Source organism: Sminthopsis crassicaudata, chromosome X (genome assembly GCF_048593235.1).
Source record: "Sminthopsis crassicaudata isolate SCR6 chromosome X, ASM4859323v1, whole genome shotgun sequence".
NCBI classification, from domain to species: Eukaryota; Metazoa; Chordata; class Mammalia; order Dasyuromorphia; family Dasyuridae; genus Sminthopsis; species Sminthopsis crassicaudata.
Window position 1 is genome coordinate 89,094,756 of NC_133623.1, and position 24,649 is coordinate 89,119,404.

The 24,649-nt window shown below is 38.1% G+C and overlaps 1 protein-coding gene across 1 annotated transcript; it reads right to left on the reverse strand.

Moving 5' to 3' along the window:
* Positions 1-6,016: 6,016 nt before the first annotated feature.
* Positions 6,017-23,582, reverse strand: LOC141548374 (transcriptional repressor CTCFL-like). The gene is made up of 10 exons (XM_074277234.1): positions 23,498-23,582; positions 21,904-22,404; positions 21,348-21,585; positions 19,173-19,343; positions 18,099-18,232; positions 17,685-17,805; positions 13,943-14,103; positions 12,651-12,833; positions 10,114-10,240; positions 6,017-7,771 (listed from the first exon to the last, which is right to left on the reverse strand). Exons 2-10 carry the CDS (start codon positions 22,393-22,395, stop codon positions 7,617-7,619), a joined length of 1,782 nt encoding a protein of 593 aa, XP_074133335.1. The 5' UTR covers positions 22,396-22,404; positions 23,498-23,582; the 3' UTR covers positions 6,017-7,616.
* Between the last annotated feature and the right edge of the window lie 1,067 nt (positions 23,583-24,649).

Sequence of the window (24,649 nt, forward strand, 5' to 3'; positions counted from 1 at the left end):
CGGGGGTTGAGCCATAGCCTCCCCGGAAGCAGATATGGCCCGTTGCCTTCTGCTGATCCGGGTTCACACTACCGGTGTTTTTTGTGGTTCTCTGACCACCTTCCGCTAATCCGGGTTCCCCCATAGCCTCCCCGGAATACGATGGGCCCTGCTGCCTTCCGCTAATCGGGGTTCCCCCAATGGTGTCGAAGGTCCCGCCGCTTCCGCTGAGGATTCGCTCATTGCCTCCCTCTAACAAAACATGGCCTGCTGCCTTCTGCTCGCTGGGTGTCGCCAGGATGGGGTTTGAGGTGCTCGCGCACGAGCTTCCGCTACCGGGAGCCCGCCCGGGCCTTCATTAGGCCCCTTGTTAACTCGTGCTGGGGTTGCCCTGGCACTAACCAAAGCGGGGTCCCGTTGCATTCCACCAAGTTGGGCCTTCTGCCCCACCCCCACCGCGAATGCAGGCGGACCCCAGCAGCCTAGCCCAGGCCAGCGCGTCCCTGGATCTGGACCCCGCAGGCACTTATGGAGGCCCACCTCCCAGGACTTCCCTCAAGACCCCCTCACTTGCTGGCCCTGTAACCCACGCTGACTAAATGCCGGCTGACAGGCTGTGCCACGAGCCGCAGGCCTCCCACCCTCAGCCCCGCGCCTCGCCTTCCCGGCCTGACCTTCCCTCCCGCTCAGCTCAAAATGCCAGCCTGCGGCTTCCAGCCACGAGCTCTCTTCCCCCTCCTCCCGACACCCCCAGAGTTCTTGGGCTTTTCCTTGTGATTCACCTCCCTCACCTCCAAGGGCCTCCTCTGCCCTTTTCCAGCCTCCAGCCGGGAGCTCAACTCTGCAGCTCCTGCCAGCCCCTGCCGAGCCTCTCGGTAATCTGGGAGAAGAGCTCCCTCGGATGGAAGGGAGGGATGCGCCCGGAAGTGTGGGGGCGCGCCAGAGGGAGGGCCACAAATAAGAAGGCACAGGCCTTGTGCAAGCTCAGCAGCAAGACCAAAAGGAGGCTAGAAAAGAGCGGGAAAGGACTGTGTGGGCGGGGACAGGGGGGAGGGGGAGGGATATTGTAGGGCTGGGGAGAGGGCAGGAACGTGGGGGCGTGGCCAGAGGAGGCTTGGGATGGTGCTTGTGAAGAAGGGAGAGGGGGCAAGGGAGAGGGGGGAAGGGAGGTCGTGCAAGGAGGCAAGAAAAAGAGACTGGAGAAACAGAGAAGAGAAGAGAAGAGAAGAGAAGAGAAGAGAAGAGAAGAGAAGAGAAGAGAAGAGAAGAGAAGAGAAGAGAAGAGAAGAGAAGAGAAGAGAAGAGAAGAGAAGAGAAGAGAAGAGAAGAGAAGAGAAGAGAAGAGAAGAGAAGAGAAGAGAAGAGAAGAGAAGAGAAGAGAAGAGAAGAGAAGAGAAGAGAAGAGAAGAGAAGAGAAGAGAAGAGAAGAGAAGAGAAGAGAAGAGAAGAGAAGAGAAGAGAAGAGAGAGAGAGGTGCATGCTGCAAGGGCGGGACAGACAGCGGGGTGAGGGGAAAGGTGTTGTCTTGGGTGCTCTCCCCAAGGGCTCCATTTAACCACCGTACATATTTGCCCACTTCCGGCTTGTATTGACTGCCTTTTATTTATAGTTGTTTTCCTTTCCTTTTCCATTAGCTTTAAAATAATAACCCTAAATTCCCAGTTACAAGTAAGACCTTTTTAAACAGTCTTTTTAAACGCTGCGTTCCAAAATCTCTTCCTCCCTCACTCAGCCCCTCCCCCGCTCTTTGGGAAGACAAGCAGTTTGACAGAGATGATTGACGGCGTGCAAAATATTTCCACGTTAGCCGTGCTGCAGAAGCAAACTTAAAACAGGTAAAGAAAAGAAGGAGCCGCCACCAATCTACTGTTGGACTTCATGCCTTCTGCCTATGAACCGGAGCAGCATTGTTCTTTGTGGGACCTTTGTGATCGTCTAGAATTTTGGAGAACGGCTGAGCCGTTCCCAGGCGATCATCATACAGTATGCTGATACCGTGTACAGTGTATTCTTCTAGGTCTGCCCAGTTCACTTTGCCTGAGGTCCTGATAGTCTCAACAGGCATTACCAAAATCACCCTGCTCCTCCTTCCTTATGCCGCATTTGTATTCCATCCCAATCTTAGACCACCACTTGTTGAGCTCTCTCCCCGTTGATGGACGGGCCCTCACTTTCCGAACCATTGCCAGCACCAGAACAGCCGCTATAAATGCTTGTGTATCAACAAGCTCATTTCCCTTTTCTTTCATCTCTTTGGGATGCAGACCTGGCAGGGGTATTCCTACGTCAAAGGTGGTGCATACTTTTATGCTTTGGGAGGCGTACTTTCAAATTATTCTTTGGGATGGCGGAACTAGCTCAATCTCCGAGGATGATGCATTAGGGTCCTGCCTTTTCCCCATCCATCCCAGCATTTCTCCTTTTCTTTTTCTGGCATTTGAGTCAGTCTCCTAGGTGTCCAGTGGTATCTCAGAAATTTTTCAATGTGCATTCCTTTAGGGGTTACTCACTTCCACCATTTTTCTCAAGTCCCTCTTGATTTCTTTGCTCAATCTCCCCATCGCCATCTTTTGAGTGCTTATCAGCTCAAGAAGGCTTCTTCTGTTTAAAATTTAGCTCAATTCCCTATATCCTGTGGAAATGAGGACTATATCAGAGAAACTTCTTACCAAACCTGTGCCCAGGTTCTTGCTTTTGCTGTATTTTGTTTCTGCAAAAGCTTTCCGTTTCATGTAACTTCAATCCATTTTTCTTGGGCAATCTTATATTTTGTTTGCCCATAAGGTGTTTTCTTACCCATAGATTGGGTAGGTACATTTTCCCACATTCCTCTAACTTATTTATGATATCACTCTTTTTTGGTCTGAATCATTGGTCCATGTTGATATCCACCTTGGTATACGGTATGGAAGGCTGGCTTATACCTCATTTCTGCCACAGACTCTCCAGTTTTCTTGGCAATTTCTTTCAAAAGCTGAGTCGCTTCCCCCCCCCCCAAACCCTGTATCTTTGGGTTATCACGTACTAGATCGATTCAGCCAGTCACTGCTGTGTAGCGTGTACCTAATTTACCCCTGCTGATCAAGCAGACCACTCTATTTCTTAGCCAGTAATAGACTGCCCTAGGGCAGCTAGGTGGTGCCTTGGATGGAGTGTTGGGCATGGAGTCAGAAAGACTTCACCTTCACCTTAGATGCTTATCACTTGTTCCTTCCTAGTCACATCACTAAACCCTGTTTGCCTCCGTTTCCTCATCAGTAACCGAATCTAGAGAAGGAAATGGCAAAGCCTTGTAGCACCTCTGCCAGGAAAACCCCAGTAAACATGAGAAAGGCCTGAAAGTAGCTGAACCACAATGCCGAATTGGGATGATGATGGCCGCTTTTTCATACAGTTTGAAATCTGGAACCGCTTGGCTTTTTCTTTCATTGCTTCCCTTGATATGCTTGCCATTTGTTCTTGCACATGAACTTCATTATTTTTCTAGTTCCATAAGATTATTTTTGGTGGTTTGAAAGATATCGTCCTAAATACATACATTTGATAGAATTGTCATTTTATGCATATTGGCTTAGTCTGCCCATGAGTATTAACATTTCACCATTTGTATGAATCTGTTTTTATGTGAAAGAGGTTTTGTAAATGCTATACTTTGAGATTGTCTTGGCAGGTAAACTCCCAAATAGTGAAGTTGTTTTAAGTGGAATTCATTTTATTGTTTCTTCTTGCTGGGTTTTGTCGGTAAGGTATAGATTCCCCAAACTTAGAACTTTTTGCTTTTGAAACACATGATTTCTCTACCTATTTGCTCCTACGAATTATATTCAAGTCTGTTTTGCTCATCTACTCTTTTGTTTCTTGACCTGTTCCAGACACTTTTTATAATTACTTCTTTATAATATAATTTTAGATCTGGTACTAATTAACCCCCATCCTTTATCTTTATTTTTTCAGTAGTTACTATGATATACTTGAACTTTTGTTACTTTTATGTGATTTTATCATTTTATTCTAACTCATTAAAAGCATTTTGGGTGATTTAATTGGAATGACATTGAATGTATAGTTTAAACAAAGTCTCCAATGTATTGTATTGGCCCCACCTACTCAACCTAATTAATGAAATCTGATTTTATTTGTAGAAGCATTTTTTTTAAAAAAACAATTTTGTTCAGATCCTACTCAGATTTTGGGGGGGCAAGTGTGCTCCCAGATATGTTATAGCTGTGTAGAGATATTTTTAAGGCTTTATTTGTGATATATAGGAATGCTGATGAATTAAGTGTATTTACATTATATCTGGCTACTTTGCTAAAAATTACCAATTGTTTGAATTAACTTATTAACTGAATCTTTAAGTATTGAATGGGTATGTCACCTTATTTTGCAAAAGGAGGAAATTTTATTACTTCATCTCTTATTCTGATTCTTTCTATTTCTTTTTCTTCTCTTATTGCTAATTGCTAAGATTTCTACTGTAATATTGAATAATATTAGTCATCATGGGCATCTCTGTTTCATACCTGATTTTATTGGCAAAGCTGATTCGTATTAGGAATAATGCTTGCTGATGGCTTTGGGTTTTTTTATTTCAGGATAAACTTAATTATTTAAGGATAAATCCATTTGTGCATATACATTCAAGTGTTTTCATAGAAGTTAATGTTGTTCTTTATCAAAAGAGTTTTATGCATGTGTTAATATAATCACTGATTTTGCTCTTAATTATTAATAAAATCAATAGTTAATAAATTTCTCTATATTTAACCATCCCTTCATTCCTGGTATTTATGTTACTTGGTCATAATGTACAATCTTTGTAGTACAAGTTAAATGTTGATACATTATGTGAAAAAATTATTGGAAGATCTGGCAATCATCTAGTTAAAAATTGGGCATAGAGAAATATCTTGAAAGATTTCCCAAGACAAGGTCCAAATGAATACTTAATTTTGATATAAAGTGAGAACATGCATTTATTGTCTATCAGACTTATGCATAGGCAAACTCATGAGTACAAAAGTGATGGGGTCTTCAGTGTTAAGTGTGGTCAGTAGAGGAATGGATCTCTGAGGTGGGCAAGGAAAAGACTTTGATAGAAATCCTATTGGCTCCATGGAACCCCCTCTGGACAGATGATCAAGTCTGAAATCGAAGGTATGTCCAATATGAGAGAAAATATTTTAAAAGCTTCATTATGGTGTAGGTGCGTATAGCATAGGCAAAGTGAAAGAATCAGTGGGCGCTCAACAGAATGAATCATTTTGAAGGAATGTAAACATTTTAATGGAAAACATTCAGAAACAGCATTTGAATCACTTGAAAGTAAAGGAGAAAATTCTAATAATTTTCAAACAAATGCGCTGTTACATTTTGGGTAAAATATTTCAGTGACAAACCTGAAACTAAGTAAAACAGGTTGTTAACAAAATAAAATCGCAAGGTATCAAGTCAACTTAAAATGCAACCTTTATTCAATTAAAGTTTTTTCAGACACTTGTGATTTTAGAAAAAGACCGTAAATTATGCAAGATTTGTCTCTTTTCTAGAGTTATTTAGTGCTAAGCATCAAAACTATTTTAAGCCCAATCATTCCAGAGGCAGGCCATTAACCCAACATTCAAAACTCAATCACAGTAAAACTCAACAGATACTTCTCTTTGAAATTAATATAGATGTTGTTGTCTCTTTCCTTCTACATATATAACTAGACTTACTGTTCTTACTGAAACAAACAAATAATGATACAAAGTGCTAAGATTTTTCGGTAACTTTCCATCATCAGTAACACAAAAAGCCAAACTTATCAAGTGGGTACAGTTTTTGATGTTAAAAAAAGATTTTTCCTTTGGAGGAAAGATCTGTCATTGTTTCCCACCCCAAATTCAGTATATGATGACAGGAACAAATTCAAGAAGTCTCTAGATCAAAAGGAATATCTGCATGGAAAGTGAAAGTTTGTCAGATAGATATTTTCCATGCAAACACAGGATTAGGTAGTTATAAATGTATATATATATTCATAATGTTCATATTCTTTTTATTTTATTTTAATTTTTTCTCAGTATTTTGGTTTTCTTCAGACACAGCATTGGTTTTTAAAACTTTTTTTTTTCATTACCTGCTTCTTAATTTATTGTCTTTGGAGGTCTCAAAATGCCACTTGAATATTTTTCAGCGCAAACATTTTAAACTTTCTAGTAATATGAAATGTAACAAGGCGTTCTTTCTGGATGTCATGGCTACCTTCCCTGTCTAAACAACTTTTTCTAAAGTCAGTATTCATATTACCAAAAGGAAGCATCACATTTTTTATGCAAAATGAACCATTTTAAAGGGAAATAATTCATGAGTTTTTTTAAAGGCATCTCATTGGAGTTATTTGAAGTAATACCAAGATTTGAGAAGTTACTCATATAATAAAATGATTGTCATAATAGCAGAGACCTGACTGCAAAATTTAAATTCATTTGAATTAATTTTCCAATATATGTTAAAGTGTGTAGAGCTTCTGTATTTGGAACATCTCAGAACTTGAACTGACTTCTCAGTGACTCTCAAATATTGAAAAGATGGGCTTAAACATGCTAAAAATACTTGTTCCATGAAGGAAAAAAGAAAAAATTTCGCTCATCATAAATAAATATAATCGTTAATTTGAAACAAATGATATAACAAGTCTCATGCCATGAGAAAATAGGTCCAATATTCCCATGTCAAAAACACAAATTTAAAATACAATATCTTTCTCACAAATAGGTAGTTTCATGACTATAATGAATGTTGTTCACTTTGCCAATTACCTTTGGAAATATAAACTTCCTTGAATAGCAATATGAATAACAATAGACATGAATTGATGTAGCAATAGATGATAGCTAGGCTATCTCATATTAAATTTAGGGAAGTTTTGCATCTGTCTTAAACATAACTAACAGATAATAAAAATTCTAAAAAGTAAATATCTTGATTGTATTTTTTATCGATTTCTAGACTAGTTCTTATTATTTCTCATTGCATATGGAGTCATTTTTCAGGTTATTTCATAACAGGAATTCAAACTTCTAGGTAGGTAAAATAAGTCAAATAAAATCATTGTTACTAAAAGTTTTAGTTTAAGGATGATGTGAGTGTCAGCTTTTAAGCAAGAGGTCTAGAATTTTTCTAAGTAATATACGTTTAAACAGGATGAATTATTTCAAATACTGTGAATTCATATATTTAAATAAACAGAAAAAATTCTGTTTTTGACTACCGGCTACCATAAGATCACATTTAATGTAATCTGTCTTCAAAAGGGCAACATTATTACAAAGAGTATCATCCTTCCTTATTTATAAATTGCTGATATCCTAACCTGGATTGGGTTAATACCTTTACAGTTAAGATGCTCTGACTCAGAATTGTAAGCCCTTTAACAAAATTCATATGAACTGAAATAACTTCAATAGATTTCTAAATAACTTATTCTACCCTAGTAAATATGCAAATCTAGGCACCACCACACACATATGAAAAGTTCTTTACAATCAATGTTTACAAACATGCATTCATACTGTGTTTAGAATTAAAGACACTAAAAGAAACGAAATAATTAAAAATGAGGAACTAAAAGGAAATGCAAAATTTTAAACGCATCACTTTTCCATCATGTTGAGGATCATTTCCAAAGTAATTTCTGTTTGTGGTTCTTCAACATCAGTTGTTGTCCCACATACAACAGGAACCATTTCATTTGTCGCATTCTCTATGTTTACAGTAGAAATATCTTCAATTGGCATCTGCTCAATAACTTTATGTGAAAAAAAGAGCAAAATAAGCATTAGCAATGAAACATTAAAATCAGAATTTACAAACTGCAAATGTATAAAATTGTGCTGAAATGTAACTTGATCTGTAGCATAAAATCAAATATTTTAGAGCATTAATCCATAATGATGGTATAATAAAGACACTTCCGTTTTTTTCCCCTGTATTGATATGGTTGTTTTAGGCAACAAAAAGATATATTTTGAAGACCAACTGAGTATTTCATTGGCTCTTTTTACTCCAAATCAAAAATGTATTCTAGCAAACAAATATTTTATTTCATTTATCTCATAACTATCTAAATTATTCTTTCTAAACAGTTTTATTTCTGTTAGAAACAGGACACAAATAGTATCATTAAAAAAGCTGCTATGATCCACTTCTCTACTACTTCTGGTTTGTCTGCTCAATCAATCAGTGTTTACTGTGTTCCTTTCACATTCAAGGCATTATCTTAGGTGGTATGAAGCATATGAAGTAACAGATTTTTTTGTTCCCAATCACAGCAAACTTAAACCTTAAAATGAGGATTTTTAAAAAATCATTCCAAATATTTGTACTAGTAACTATTATTCATACTATTTGATACACTTTCTTGTTGGCCATGAACATCCAAGGGAATACTCTGCTGCTACAAACATTAGAAGGAAGAACAGCTTTAATTTAAAATCAAATGGGGCTTTAAAAAAATGTTAATAATTTATATCTATGAGTGTGTTTTAAATTTGTTTCGAAATCCTGTTAAAAAAAAAAGTGAAAAAAAAAAAAGTGACTAGTGACTTAATCTTCCCAAGAGGTCTAGCAATAGTTAGGCTATTTAAGACAAGTATGCCAAAAAGCACAATGTTCTCTTCTCACCAGTGGAATAAAGTAGAAGCATTAGATAATAATGTGAATAAAATGAGAAAGCATCAACAATGAAATGAAGCTTCTGAATTCCATTGTTCAAAATAATTTCATCAATTTTATGCTTTGCTCTGGTACTAAAGGCTAACATGAATTTATCACGGTTAGTAGCGTACTCCTTTAACAAAAATGAAAAGTAGCCAAAATGGGAAGACAGGCATTTGGCATATGTGTTCTGGATTTGGAGGCATGAAAAGCCAAGTTCAGAATCCATGACAATTGTTAATTGTGTACATTTAGCCAAATCATTTAGCTTTCCTGAGGCTCAGTTTGATTAATTTCTTACCTATTGGGCAGCTTGAAATGCAAATAATACTAAAATTGATCTTTTACATGAATCACTTTGGAACTTTATTTTAATTTTTTGCTTTGAGACTCTTCATGTTTTTTTCTTATTTATCCCAATACTTTGATTCATACTAAAAGATACTAATGTTCAATTAAATCCTGAATATATATTCAAAAATGAGCTAATAATGTCATAACATTCCTATCTTATTTGTCACACATATTTTTGCCTTTTATTGTCTCCATCTGAAGAAATTTTGGAGATTCACAAGTAGTCTGAAAATGGGAAAATAAATATGAACTGAGATGTACCTTTTGTCTATTTATAAAATATTTCCAATCTTAATAAGTATCAACAGTCAAGATCAGCAGTTACTAGATTCTAACTCTAAGCTTAACAAAAATGTGTTGTTATCAAGTGTCTAAGCCACAACAACAAAAATTTTAGGGCCTTTTATTAATTACATCAATCTTTAAACTTTAAACATTTTGCTAATTTTTATTTGTATTAGGATTTTTAATTGTAAGAAATTACCAGAAGGTGCTTGCATTTCCAAATTTACTTATTGTATCAAAAATATTTAGTTATTATACCCAAATATACATTTATTACTCAAATCAATATCCACAGTATTTTGGTAAAAATTGTGTATGTATTGCTCATTATTTAAATAAAAGAAAAAAATTAAAAGTATATCTGCAATTGTAATACTTTATAGAAATAAACAAATATTTACTCAGGATGCTTTTCTGCATTTTTTCTGCATAGAATCTGAATATTAGGACATCTGAAGTGTACATTATAATTTACTGATTATACCTAGAATATTATTATTTCATAATCCCTGTTATGAAAATTAAAAATATTCATTAGATGCAATGAAATGATTTAGGAAAGCCACAGAGTAGCAGTATAATTTGAAATAATGCATTTTCCTATTTGTATTTCCTGTGATGTATTTAATATCTGTAGAAACAATATATATGGTTTTAATCAATTACTAAAAGCTAGTAGAAATGGTCCAAATTTCTGGGGAAATAAAAAACCAAACTCTACCCTATAAGGCCAGAGAATCTGCACTATTATCCTTCATCTCATGAATTTCCTGTGGCTCTTGAAACAGTGTTTACCTTCTTCCCTTGCACCTTGTCCTGGGCCCTTTTGTTTTTTCTCGTTATTTTTTCTTCCATTTGCTGATAGAACAACAGCCTTTCCTCTCACCACTTCACAATGCTCAGAATGTTTGCGCATATTATTCTGTTGGTAAAAGGTTTCAGACTCAGTATAATGAAAGAACTAATATTTTAGTAAAATACTTGTGATGTAAGGCATTAATACTGAGAAAACACTGAGCCAAATCTTCCTTTCGCCACTTGTACAAATAAAGATGATGCTATTTATTAGTAGGGATATTTTCATCCATGTACATCTAAATGCTTCATGGTTTTGTAGAATTAACAGAATTATGCAGATCCTGTAGAAATGAAACTTCGCCTATTAAGAATTTTCAGTTCACCTAAAATAGCATTTGCTTAAATGTTCAATCATAGACTTGTTGAATAAATCCTGTTAGGAAAAGGAGAAAGTAAAGTCAAACTTAAAGAACTGTGAATGTGCAGGAGGAATAAGAAGAAATTGCTATCATTTGATAAAACAACATAATGTGTATCAAGATAAGACTTTGTTGCTAAGAAGGCAGAACAATATACCATTTAGGCCAGCCACCTCATTTTAAGAGTTGGTGAAGCTGAGGCCCAAAGAAGGTCAGCTCTTTGCCCAAAGTCACAAGAATGATGAATGGCACAGCTCAGACTTAATTCAAACTCTCTGAATCTTACCATTCTCTCCACTAGGTCATGATACCTTCTTAGACATAAATTTCTCCAAGCCTCTGAATTTGCAGGACAGAAAATGAGACCCAGTGAAGAATGACTTGCTCAAGATTACACAGTTTTTTAGTAGGATGGCCATGATTTAAATACATTTCTCCATACTCTTAGTCCAGTACTCTGGTACTGCTGATAAAAATTACATAGAAAATTCTAAGCATATTCAATTTTAGTTTAATGGAAGCATATTCAAATTTAGTTTATTGGAAGTACTAGTGCTCATTTCTAAATTTCTAAATATTCTACATTTCTTCTTTGCCCAACCGGATATATTAGTTTTAATGCGAGATTATACTTCTTTCTTTTTCATTTCATTTCTTGTTCTTTTTTTTTTAATTTGTTAAAATTAATTTTATAATTATAACTTTTTTTGACAGTACATATGCATGGGTAATGTTTTACAACATTATCCCTTGCACTCACTTCTGTTCAGAATTTTCCCCTCCTTCCCTCCACCCCCTCCCCTAGATGGCAGGCAGTCCCATACATGTTAAATGTGTTTTAGTATATCCTAGATACAATACATGAGTGCAGAACCGAATTTCTTGCTGCACAGGAAGAATTGGATTCAGAACGGAAAAATAACCTGGGAAGAAAAACAAAAATGTAAACAGTTTACACTCATTTAACTTCTCTGGGTGTATCTGATCCATCATTGATCAACTGGAACTGAATTAGATCTTCTTCTTGTTGAAGATATCCATTTCCATCAGAATACATCCTCACACAGTGGTGTTGTTGAAGTGGGTTATACTTCTTTCTAACCCTGAGTTTTCCATCCAAAATTATTTTAAGGAAAAATAAGCAAAAAGCATGTGGTAGTTCTGGATGGAGTCAGACTGAACAACTGTCAGAACAGTCTCATAAAATAAATATGTAAAATATTTAAATAAACATTTAAATAGAAAGTAAAGATTTTGGGAATTCTGAAAGCTTTTCAGCAATTGACATAGATGTCATCAACATTTAGAGTGCTATGTGCACATCACTTTAGAGTGATGATTCATGTCAAATTTCTATTTTTAATCTAAACTTTGGACACAGTGTTCCAACTGGATGGAATCAATAACGGGAAAAAAAGAACATAAGCACATGCCACAATAATCCATCCATAGCATCACCTTTGGAAACAGGAAAACCACTGAAAAAACACAGAAGCTGCCCCTAACTGGTGAAATGGTGGAACAAGATATGGTGGGTGAATATAATGGAATATTATGTTGCATGAAATTAAGAATAAGAGAACCTGCTGCAGAATGAAGAACTTAGATCCAGGAAACAATGCATACAACTACAACAATAATATAAATGAAAACAACACTGAAACCCATTAGAAATTAGATTAAATACAATTACTAATACTCATTCTAAAAGGTCATTGATGGGACATTTCCCTCCCTTAAGTAAACAGGCACCAGACTGAGTGGGAAATGCAGCATGTCTTGTCTGACTTAATTGCTGCATCAGTTGTTTTGAATTGACTATTTTTCTTTGTGGAGAGGGAGAAAACGATAGGAAGAATGCAATCACTGAGCAGCATCTTGTAACAAACAAAAAGGATCAAAAAATATCGCAAACGTTAAAAGCAACAAAAGAAGAATAAAAATGATCTTATAATTACATTTTAAAGTATTAAAAGTGTCTAAGTTGTGTGCCTTGGAACAATAAAGGCATAATACATGTGCTTAGTGACTTGCAAAGCTTTAGCAATAGAGAAAAGTTGGTTTCTAATACAATTCTCATCTCTATCACAACAGAATCTTTCTAAATTAACTTACCAATCGTGAAAAACCTTTACCACAATTAGGACATTCATGAACAGGAGGAACAGACGTTTCTTCGTGGTGTTTCTTGAAATGAACTTTCAGAAGTTGTTTCTGCCTGAAACTTTTGTTGCAGGAAAGGCAGGTAAATGGTTTCTCTCCTGTGTGGATACGTTTATGTATAGTCATGTGCTGTGCCTGGAAAGAAAAAAAGCCAAGTAAGCAAAAACCCTAAAACAGCAGTCATACTATGCATTATATTTTAAATGAATTGTTCTCTCTTAAAGAACTTAAAGAGTGGTCAGTAGTAGATAGCATATCCTCAATAAATATTTGGTTGATTGCAATTTTGAAAGATCTCAGAAAAATCTCCCCTAAAAAGACTGAGTTGCACACAAAATATTGTAAAAAAAAAAAAAAAAAGTATCTGCAGGTATCTATTTTCTCCTTGCCCTCGAACAATTAACCACACAGATTATATATGATATCTGGTCATTTCATTACTTGCTGATTTTCTAGATTTCTACACACTGTCCTGTAATGGAACCTCATATTAATGGTTTGCCCTGCAAAAATAAGTTATGAGTTTGAATGTTAATTATCATATTTATACTTACATGGATTTTATTGCTAACATGAACATGCACCTTAATAAATGCTATGATGATGCTGAACTGGTCAAATTTATTCTATTCTAATTTTTAAAGGTTACGACAAATAATTTTTAAAACATCCCAATAAACAAATTCTACCTAATACATCTGGTAAAAAAAGTTGTAAAGGAGTTTACAAAATCCACACAGTAGCTAAACAAAGGCAAGGGACTGAGTCAAAACTCTGGTGAATAGTAATCTCCAGGCAGGAGCCATAAATCCAATTCTGACACGTTGGGGGGATAGGACCACAAATTCTAAAATGCTGGCAGTTAAGAAAGTGTCTGGCTAGAAACTGAATGTCTGGATTGCCCCTTTTTGAGTTTACACATTGGCAATTTACAACATTAGAGTTACATCACTATTTATGAACCACAGGCGGGTTGGGTTTGCAAGTAAGGCTATTGAGACAGTACAACTAAGGAAATTGAGGGAGGACCAATTAGGGAAACTGAGGCAGAAGCAATATAGGGAAACTGACTTAGGACAATAAAAGAAAAGTGTGGTACAACACAGTATTCTGAAATTGTACTTTAAAAACTGGAGGGGTTCAGTAAGATCCTAAAAATTCCAGGAACACCTGCAGCATTCTATCAGTTAAAATACACAATTGCCACGTCTTCCAGAACTTCCATACACTCACACAGAAAATACCTGTTTGCAGGCATAACTGCAGACATCACATTTGAACGGTTTTTCATTTCTGTGAGTTTTCTCGTGCTGGATGAGAGGGTAGCGTTCGTGGAATACAGCGGTGCAGTAACGGCATTTCATCTCTGTAGCACTATAGGAATGCAGGTTTCGCAAATGGACACCTAAAAGCATTTAACAGAACAACCTTGTACCTATCAGCTCCCAATAAGATTGGTCATTCTTTGCTTCTCTGAGGAAGCCATCTACTAAAATCTCACTTCAGTAACACTCATCCCTAGAGAATGCAATTTACTGTTAGGATAATATATTATTGTTTGCTGACTGTAGAACCAGGGGATGGTTTTAAAGATAGTTTTTCATATACTCTCCCCCTTCTAAAGAAACCAGGTTGCATTCTTCTATTTTCAAATTTAAGAACACATTTGGAAATGGTTAGTTCACATTCTCAGGATTCAAGCACTAAGAATACAAGAATACTACAAGTAAACACCACTTCAGGTGTCTCTTGTCATTGATAGGTTTATCAAGACCCAATTAAGCAAATTTATTGTGATTTCTGCTCAATTGAATCAGGCTTTTGTGCATCACAATTCAGCTACACTCTCTGTGACAAACCAAAGAAAAAGCTGATAATTGCATCCCACTGATGCTGACTCCTGCTTATGCAAATATCTTCTGTTAAGAATACCACAATTTGCAAGCCAATTGGCTAGGGCAAACACACCAACTTACTTTGGGAAGTATGGAATACAGTTATTCCATATATGATTTTACTTTGTATGATTTGGTGAAGCTATTGAGGTTAAGGGAGGTGCTCAGAGTCAGACAGCTAGAAAGAGTTAAATGTCTGAGGCCACATTTGAACTCAGATCCTCCTTAATCCGGGGTTGGGATTCTCTCCACCGTGCCATCTAGCTGCCGCTGGAATGATTTCTTTTCTTTTCTTTTCTTTTTTCTTTCTTTTTTTTTTTTTTCTGAGGCAATTGGGGATAATTGATTTGTTCAGGGTCACACAGGTAGATAGTGTTAAGTGTCTAAAGGTAGATTTGAACTCAGGTTCTCCTGAGGTCAGAGCTGGCTCTTAGAATGAATTTTTCTAGCGTTTGTTACATAAATCCATGTTTGGGACAAAAAGCCCTACCCAAAATGACTACTACAGAGATCACTCATAGAAAGCAGAATTATTTAATAGAATCTCGAGATGCAGACCCCATCCTGGTATGTGAGACAGATTTCATAGCAAGATAGGGCCAGAGCCTTAAATATGCTTATAGCTTTTAGACTTTTCAGACAAAACCTCCAAAGTCCCGCCCTCTGTATGTTGTGATTGGTCACCTAAGCCTGTATTCCCCTATTGGGTCAGTGGAATGTAGCAGACAGGGTGATATACAGGTTCTTTGGCCATGTATATATATTTAATCCCTTCTTGGGACAATTGACTGTAGTCCAGACCTTAACTAAAATCACATGACTCCACATCAGCTGCAACTGAGGCCTATAGGCTTGACCTACTTTAGCTAACAGTCTCTGATCAATATAGGCTTAACCTGTAAGTTGTTCACCTTTCCACACACATGCTATTTTATGTTAATAGCCTCTTCATGTAACAATGAGCTAAAGTAAAAATTTCCTTTTTTGGCAGCCATTAATCTATTAGAACCAGGGAGAATTATCCGTACCCCGATTTGGGCAAGAAATCAAAGATACTTGGGAACAAGAGAATTGAATCTTTTAAGAGATATAAATATACTAAAACTCCTGTCATAGCATTGGTTAATGTTTTCAACATTACTTGCAAAAGTACTGAACCCTGATCCTTATGAGCTCCAACTTCCACAAATTGAATCATAGCAAAGATCTAATGATTCAAATTAATGTATTCAATTCCTTCAAGTTGATTGCTGGACTTAAATATTAATTCAAAAATCTGCAAAACCAATGGGAAGGAGAATGCTATTGTAGAGGTCACTGGTTCAGAAGTCAAACCAGCTATCTGATCTTCTGTTTCCCAGTTCCCAGCCTTGTGCATGTCAATCAAGGGCTCTTAGCCTCAGTATCCTCATCTGTACAAGGTGGAGAGAACAAGGCCCTGCCTACCTTCAAGGCTTTTACAGAGACCCAGCAAAGCAACTCTATGTGACACAGCTTTGACACTCAGCTCTACAAACATGAGATCACTGTGTGATGGACATGTACTTGTCACTGTAGCCACAAGGGGGCACCAGATCACATTGTGAAAATATTACTTTTAGCATCTGGGACAAATCAACACATGTGAGAAGGAAAATCAATGTACGGGGTGACTGAAACCATCAACTACTCCCGTAGGTCGCCTTTTCTTGTAATGAGCGTAGCACAGTGAGGACACTGATATTTGGGGACGTTTTCACTATGTTTCTGTTGTATATGTAATTTCAAGTAACCACTCTGGCTGAATCTGGCAGAGCAGATGGAGCATTCATAAGGTTTTTCACCTATGAGTCAGGATGAGAGATGAAACAGATGTGTCTGGGTTAAATGGGTCCAGTAAAACTGCCTACCATTTCACAAAGCAGGGAAGGAAAGACAGGAGGGAGAAATCACATCTGGAACTCGACACACCAAAAAAGTTAAAATAATTTCAACATATAATTGGGGAAAAGCAAAATATTTTAAAAATAAATAAATGGCTCTAGTACAATGAGAGACACGTTGTGGTCCAATGCACACAAGCAATTCAAACAAAGAGCTAAGAAAATTCTACTTCTGTTAAATATGCAAGACACTGAAAATACAAAATCAAAGTAACTTTAAACCCGCCACCTCAAGGAAGTTATAAGGATTCAATATAAGTAAATTCAAGATAATTTTTAGGGTGGGAGGAGACAAATGCAGGAGATAAAGAGAAATGAAGACAAGCTTCATGAAAGACATGAGGCCAGTTTGTATCTGGATTTTGTTTATTCCTTTGTTCCTTAGCCGAACTATTCATTTGAGTCCCTTTCTGAAGTGCTAGCTACCTAATTAACTCAGATGACTTCAGTTAAACAAAATGAATATATATTTGGACTTGAAAGGGATCTTAGCAGTCCAGTACAATCCTGTCAAACAAAGGATCTAGGGGACTATTGGAAAAAGGAAGCTATTTTATATGGTTTTTCATCCACTAAATAATAGTCAGAGCTCCAAAAATGTTACCTAATTAAAGTTAATGGATTTATTTTTGGAAATTTTATTTTAAGTATTACAACAATTCAGAAAAGGAAACAAAAGACAATGAAACAAAAATTCAGAAAAGACCATGTTGTAGTCTTCCATAAGTATACCTTAAACACAAATTCCTAGGGACATGTGACTGTTCTTGATGTTTAGTAAAACTTATACATGTTAAAATCTCAGTATCAAACTTTAAGATTCAGGATATACTTTTGCAGCATAAATAACTTGAGATTTGGAAAGACAATTGGTACCCAGAGGATTTGAGTTCAAATCTCAGCCATGTTATTTGTGTGACCTTTGATAAATCCTTTGAATTCTCTGGGCCATTTTGTCCTCTTCTCCAAAGTTAAAATATTGTACTAGTTCAATTATACGATCCCCTTTAGCTCCAAATATATGTTCTGTAATAATTCTATACTCTTTATATAAATTCCAAAATTCTACTGTAAAATACAATTGTTCCATTACTAATCTGTAATTATCCCTGACTATCACATTTGAACATGGAGGTACTTGGGCCACTTCAATACAAAAAAGCATTTACCTGAATGAGATGTCATGTGTCTTTTCAGGTTAAAGATATCTTTGCTGGCATAGTTACAGAAATCACAGGGAAAAGGGCGTTCTCCCGTATGTGAACGCATGTGACGTTTCAATTTGCTTGCCTAATACACAAGTGAAAGATATAAAAAGAGAAACGTTGTTGTAACACCAAAAAGTGGAAAAAAATAAACAATTGCCAGGCTTTAAAATATCTAGTAATTTACTAAAAATGGCTTAGTATTTTTTGTATCAATTGTTTTTTAAAGGTGTTTTTAGACTAGATATGTAAGTCACCATTTTGATAGACATTACTATTCAAAATTAAAAGAAGAGTGACTACAATTTCTTGCAAGATAATATCAGACTTTAACCATGTGAAAAGTAAGTATTTCGGAGCATCTAGAACTGCACTTACTTCTACACTAGCATAGTTGCACATTGAACACTTAAATGGTTTCTCATGAGTATGTTTATAACGCCTGTGTCGCACAAGTTCACCACTCGTCACAAATGCCATTTCACAGTCGCTGCATTTATATGGTCTGGTGCCTGTAAAAGACAATTTTTTTTAACTTTAAAATTTTGTGAATGAAGCTTACTCGTTACGTTTCCCAGCAAAAAAATCAAAGATATGAAGATATGTCAGGCCTGGACAAAGAACATTTAAGGAAATGGATGATTAAAAAGACCACATTTAGGCGTCTGCAATTAACTTCAGGTGGTTTCATTCTGGGATGACTGATTTTCACATTTAAAAAAACAGAAATATTTAAGATCATGCCACTATTACCTCTTGGCTCCTTCCCTTATTAATTCCCACAGTGAGAAAAGAGTATCTTGATGACTTTATGATTCAAGTATTTAGTTTCAAGCTTGATTTGATACTGAAGGAGTATGTTGGCACATTCTGCAAATTTGATTCAATTTTGTGAGTGTCAAGTCATAAACTATTAGACATCTCCTACAAAGGTACATAGGTATTCCTCTATTCTCTTCTCTCCCAGGATGAATCTCCCTTTTCAACTTTGTCTCTCCTGAACATGTATAATTAACCACCTCTTTAATTACACTCCTCTTTAATATGGCAGCATCCCACTCTTACAGGTCTTAAATCTTTTCACCCATTTAAAAGCCATTTTCCCTTCTTTCCTTCTTGTCCCCTTTACCTCAACAGCTACTCATACTTATTGACTTAAGTTACAACCACTTTCCAAATACAGGATTTTGGGTTAATCAGGAAGTATTAATTACCTATGTGATATTTTTGGATAATTTTGATAATTATTTGCAAATATGTAATTAGAGTATGTTACTCATCCTTTGGCTTTGTTTGAAATGGTTCATGCTGAGACCCACCTTCCTCTCAAACTCTAATCCTATTGCAAGATGCAGTTCTTACTCTACTCATGTAATATGATTCTGTGGAAGAAGATGAAGTTTGTTCGGTTTTGATAACCATCAAATAAATGTATTTCTCACATTGTTTTACCTGTATGTGTATTTAGATGATTCCGTAGAAGAGTACCAGTACGAAAGGCTTTTGGACACAGATGACACATATGAGGTTTTTCATCAGTGTGAGTTTTCATATGCCGATTCAAACGTGACATTTTGGAAGAGGTGAATTCACAGATTTCACAGTGGAAGGTCCGTTTCATTCCTAGGAGAGAGAAATATTGCATTGACATTCACTTAGAAAAAGTGTTCTTCATTCGTGAAAAATGTGCTTACCCTTGTATTCCATTAAACATATTTAACCTGAAAACTGCTCATTTACATATCTGACAGATGGAACCATATTTAAACAATGAGGGAAGAAAAACCCCATTGTATTGTAGGCACCAAACATGTAAGGATGACTCCTCCAAAACAACAAACTAATTAGGAAATGAATTTACTTAATATTTTAGAATATCTGTGATTCCATCAAAGTGTATACGGTCAAATCTGTGCATGTCCTGAGGGATGTAACTCACAGTACATCAGAGTTTATGATTTCACAGGGTCATGGATTTAAAGGCAGAAGGGACTCCAGAAGCCATCTAGATCAGCCCCTTCATTTTAGATATGAGGCAACTGAGGACAGGGAGTTTCAGTGAGGTGGTCAAGGTGATAGGGCTAGTAATGATCAGAAGTGGGATGAGCAGGTGTTATGGCTAAAAAATATCATTCACTGATGGGTAATCTTCCAGTGATGAAATCTTCAGACTTAACCTAGTTTTATGTTACATAAAACAATAAATTGATTAGTGATCAAAATATACATATCTTTAAAGTCTTTGCAATTTGTTAGAAATCATGTTCTGCCAGGATAACGATTTAGAAAGTATCTCTTCAACATCAGGATGGAATTCTAAAATTTGTACTCAATTTAAAAATTAATGTGTATTTATTATTTTCTAATTAATCAAATAATCAACACTTAATTATTATTGTGATGTGGAGATAATTCTGAACTCTCAAGGGCCATAACAGCAAAATGTAAACTCTGGCCTATGTTACAGGACTGAAATGGGTCCAAATATGGGTCAAACAAGAGATCACATGTATTATCTCAACACCAGAATAGCTAAACTCAGATAGATTTTACCACCACAGTAATGGCAACCTGCTGACAGTCTGTTTGATCTAATTACTTTATGAAATCATCTATTAGGGGCATGGAAAGGTTTGTGCTCAGCATAGAAGCATTTCTGAAAGTGAAACTGAGGATCTTTAAAGTATTAAAGTAAAACATAAACAATATATTCAAAAGGAATTTTAATTTAAACTAGTTCTCAATCGTGGATAATTGAGAGAATAATTATCTCTAAATTCCAATCTACCAAAATGTCCCAAAACTGCAACCATAAAAATTCTTAATTACTCACCTGTGAAACGAGAGAACAAAAATAACGGATTCCTTCTGATGATACTAACAATGAAAAAATGGAGACCCACTTGTTTTCATTCAGGTTGAAAACAGCAAAATTAAACTTTTTCTGTGACATATGAAAATCACTTTTTAAAAAGAGTTTAGCTTAACATCCCTTAATACCATATACTAATTTAAATGACTTGAGGATACCTACCTTGTTTTCCCATGGAGAAAACACACTAAATAGAAAATAACAATCTAAGCCATGAGGTAGGTCTATAGAACCCCAAATAAGAAGCTACCAATATTACAAAAATGAATGTTTTGATATGTGTGAAACATTGCAGGTGTTAACCTGTGATACATTTTCTGTGCAAATAAGCTCTAGGGTAACATAGAAGGTTGCCTGTGAGAACACATCATCATACATGCATTTCTACTGCAGTTCTAAAGTTAAATCTATATTCAGTTCAAACATTTTTGGCTATTTAAAAATAATTAATTTATTCAAAAATAATTAACTTTCATACTAGCTTTGGAATCAGGAAAACTGTTCAAGTGCAATTTTGGACAAGCAAGGCAGTCAACCTGTGAGTGCTCTGGATAATTCTCTACAAAATAAATGAAAGAAGACTTAGGACTTTTATCCATATTGGAAATTTCCAAAGCGTACATGTCAATGAAAAAAAAGAAACCTTGAGTTAATCAGATATCCATTTGTCATCTGTCATTTGAAGACAATTCAAAATTACCCACTTGTAACAGCACCCACTTTACATGACATGAGATTACTTTAATTTTGCCTACCCTTTGTCGCTGCTTCATCTTTTGCAGGTCGGGAAGCCTCATCAAGGCCTTGCTGTGGTGAATGTATATCTTCATGCTCTTGTGTTTCTGAGTTGGCAGGTAGCAGAATGATTTCTTCCTTTTCTTGGTCTCTGAAGGTTTCAAAATTAACTATTTCTTCTTTTGGATCAGTATATGCTCTCTCTTGCCAGAATTCTTGGGCTCCCCATTCAGCCCCATATATATCTTTGCCTTGATACTAATACAGAAAGATATAATCATTTACAGAATATCAAACTTGTGCAGATTTAATACATTAACTCTATTTCCCACTCTTAAATGTAAATGAAAATGTAATCATTTCAATGCTAACATGCATCTAAAATATACAAGGAAGCTCTTTATTCACTCTTCATCTCAGGGCATGTACCACATTTATCCCTGAGCACTTTATGTAGATTTGTGTTTTAATTGAAAAAAAACAAAACAATAATGCCATCTTTAATTCTGCAGAGAGTGACTAAAAGTTGTTGCCCTCAAGAGCACTGTACATATATATATAATAAAAGTTTTGTACCTTTAATGATTCTGTGACTTCATGAAAAGGTAAGTCAAGTGTCCATTTATCTAGTTCATCGAAAAAATGAGCATTTTCTTCCCTGATATAATTCTCTATCATCTCCATTTCTCGAAGTGAAAAGAGGTGTTCTGGAATGCTTAGCTCAACACAGCGGGGCAAATTCTGTTGGGGTGTCTCGTTTAACTCGGGCTGGTCATCGATGTATTGCCCCAGCCCTAGCAAGGGTTGTAAACCACTTTCTCCCTGCGGCCCCATGACGTGCATCCCTTCTGCTGGCTGCACCGCCAAGTGGCTCATCTCCGGGTCAGTGTCATCTGTGGTAAAAGGCACCGTCTGCAAGGTGAGTAGGTGCCTCTCATTCTCTTCATCTGAGGGACCCAATTCCAGCTCTCCTTCCACAATCTGGGCTCCAAAGGTCCAGCCATCATCCACAACAGGGCCTGCTCTTTTAGGGAAGCGTAGTGCTGAGCGGGGGGCTTCCGGCCCCATTCTGGAGGCCTATTTCAGGGAAACCAAGAAGGCTCTGTCAGCGGCCACCCGGGCCCGGTGCTTCACCATCTCCCAGGCCTGATCTCGGGCCCCGCCCAGCTGCTGCCCTCCACTCGGAGCCATCACTTTCTTTCTGAAAACCGCAGCCAGTGACCTCCTGTGAAACCCAGGTCAGTGCGGGCCTTTGGCTCCCTGGGCTGGCCCCCGGAGACTGCTGACCCAGGCGGGACAACGACCTTCCTTCCGCAAAGCAGGACTGGCCCCTTGCCTATCCCGCAGAAGGGCTGCTACAACGGCTTTCTGGCCACTGGGGCCCTGCTGCGTTCTGCTGACGGGGGTTGAGCCATAGCCTCCCCGGAAGCAGATATGGCCCGTTGCCTTCTGCTGATCCGGGTTCACACTACCGGTGTTTTTTGTGGTTCTCTGACCACCTTCCGCTAATCCGGGTTCCCCCATAGCCTCCCCGGAATACGATGGGCCCTGCTGCCTTCCGCTAATCGGGGTTCCCCCAATGGTGTCGAAGGTCCCGCCGCTTCCGCTGAGGATTCGCTCATTGCCTCCCTCTAACAAAACATGGCCTGCTGCCTTCTGCTCGCTGGGTGTCGCCAAGATGGGGTTTGAGGTGCTCGCACACGAGCTTCCGCTACCGGGAGCCCGCCCGGGCCTTCATTAGGCCCCTTGTTAACTCGTGCTGGGGTTGCCCTGGCACTAACCAAAGCGGGGTCCCGTTGCATTCCACCAAGTTGGGCCTTCTGCCCCACCCCCACCCCGAATGCAGGCGGACCCCAGCAGCCTAGCCCAGGCCAGCGCGTCCCTGGATCTGGACCCCGCAGGCACTTATGGAGGCCCACCTCCCAGGACTTCCCTCAAGGCCCCCTCACTTCCTGGCCCTGTAACCCACGCTGACTAAATGCCGGCTGACAGGCTGTGCCACGAGCCGCAGGCCTCCCACCCTCAGCCCCGCGCCTCGCCTTCCCGGCCTGACCTTCCCTCCCGCTCAGCTCAAAATGCCAGCCTGCGGCTTCCAGCCACGAGCTCTCTTCCCCCTCCTCCCGACACCCCCAGAGTTCTTGGGCTTTTCCTTGTGATTCACCTCCCTCACCTCCAAGGGCCTCCTCTGCCCTTTTCCAGCCTCCAGCCGGGAGCTCAACTCTGCAGCTCCTGCCAGCCCCTGCCGAGCCTCTCGGTAATCTGGGAGAAGAGCTCCCTCGGATGGAAGGGAGGGATGCGCCCGGAAGTGTGGGGGCGCGCCAGAGGGAGGGCCACAAATAAGAAGGCACAGGCCTTGTGCAAGCTCAGCAGCAAGACCAAAAGGAGGCTAGAAAAGAGCGGGAAAGGACTGTGTGGGCGGGGACAGGGGGGAGGGGGAGGGATATTGTAGGGCTGGGGAGAGGGCAGGAACATGGGGGCGTGGCCAGAGGAGGCTTGGGATGGTGCTTGTGAAGAAGGGAGAGGGGGCAAGGGAGAGGGGGGAAGGGAGGTCGTGCAAGGAGGCAAGAAAAAGAGACTGGAGAAACAGAGAAGAGAAGAGAAGAGAAGAGAAGAGAAGAGAAGAGAAGAGAAGAGAAGAGAAGAGAAGAGAAGAGAAGAGAAGAGAAGAGAAGAGAAGAGAAGAGAAGAGAAGAGAAGAGAAGAGAAGAGAAGAGAAGAGAAGAGAAGAGAAGAGAAGAGAAGAGAAGAGAAGAGAAGAGAAGAGAAGAGAAGAGAAGAGAAGAGAAGAGAAGAGAAGAGAAAGAGAAGAGAAGAGAAGAGAAGAGAAGAGAAGAGAAGAGAAGAGAAGAGAAGAGGTGCATGCTGCAAGGGCGGGACAGACAGCGGGGTGAGGGGAAAGGTGTTGTCTTGGGTGCTCTCCCCAAGGGCTCCATTTAACCACCGTACATATTTGCCCACTTCCGGCTTGTATTGACTTTGCCTTTTATTTATAGTTGTTTTCCTTTCCTTTTCCATTAGCTTTAAAATAATAACCCTAAATTCCCAGTTACAAGTAAGACCTTTTTAAACAGTCTTTTTAAACGCTGCGTTCCAAAATCTCTTCCTCCCTCAGCCCCTCCCCGCTCTTTGGGAAGACAAGCAGTTTGACAGAGATGATTGACGGCGTGCAAAATATTTCCACGTTAGCCGTGCTGCAGAAGCAAACTTAAAACAGGTAAAGAAAAGAAGGAGCCGCCACCAATCTACTGTTGGACTTCATGCCTTCTGCCTATGAACCGGAGCAGCATTGTTCTTTGTGGGACCTTTGTGATCGTCTAGAATT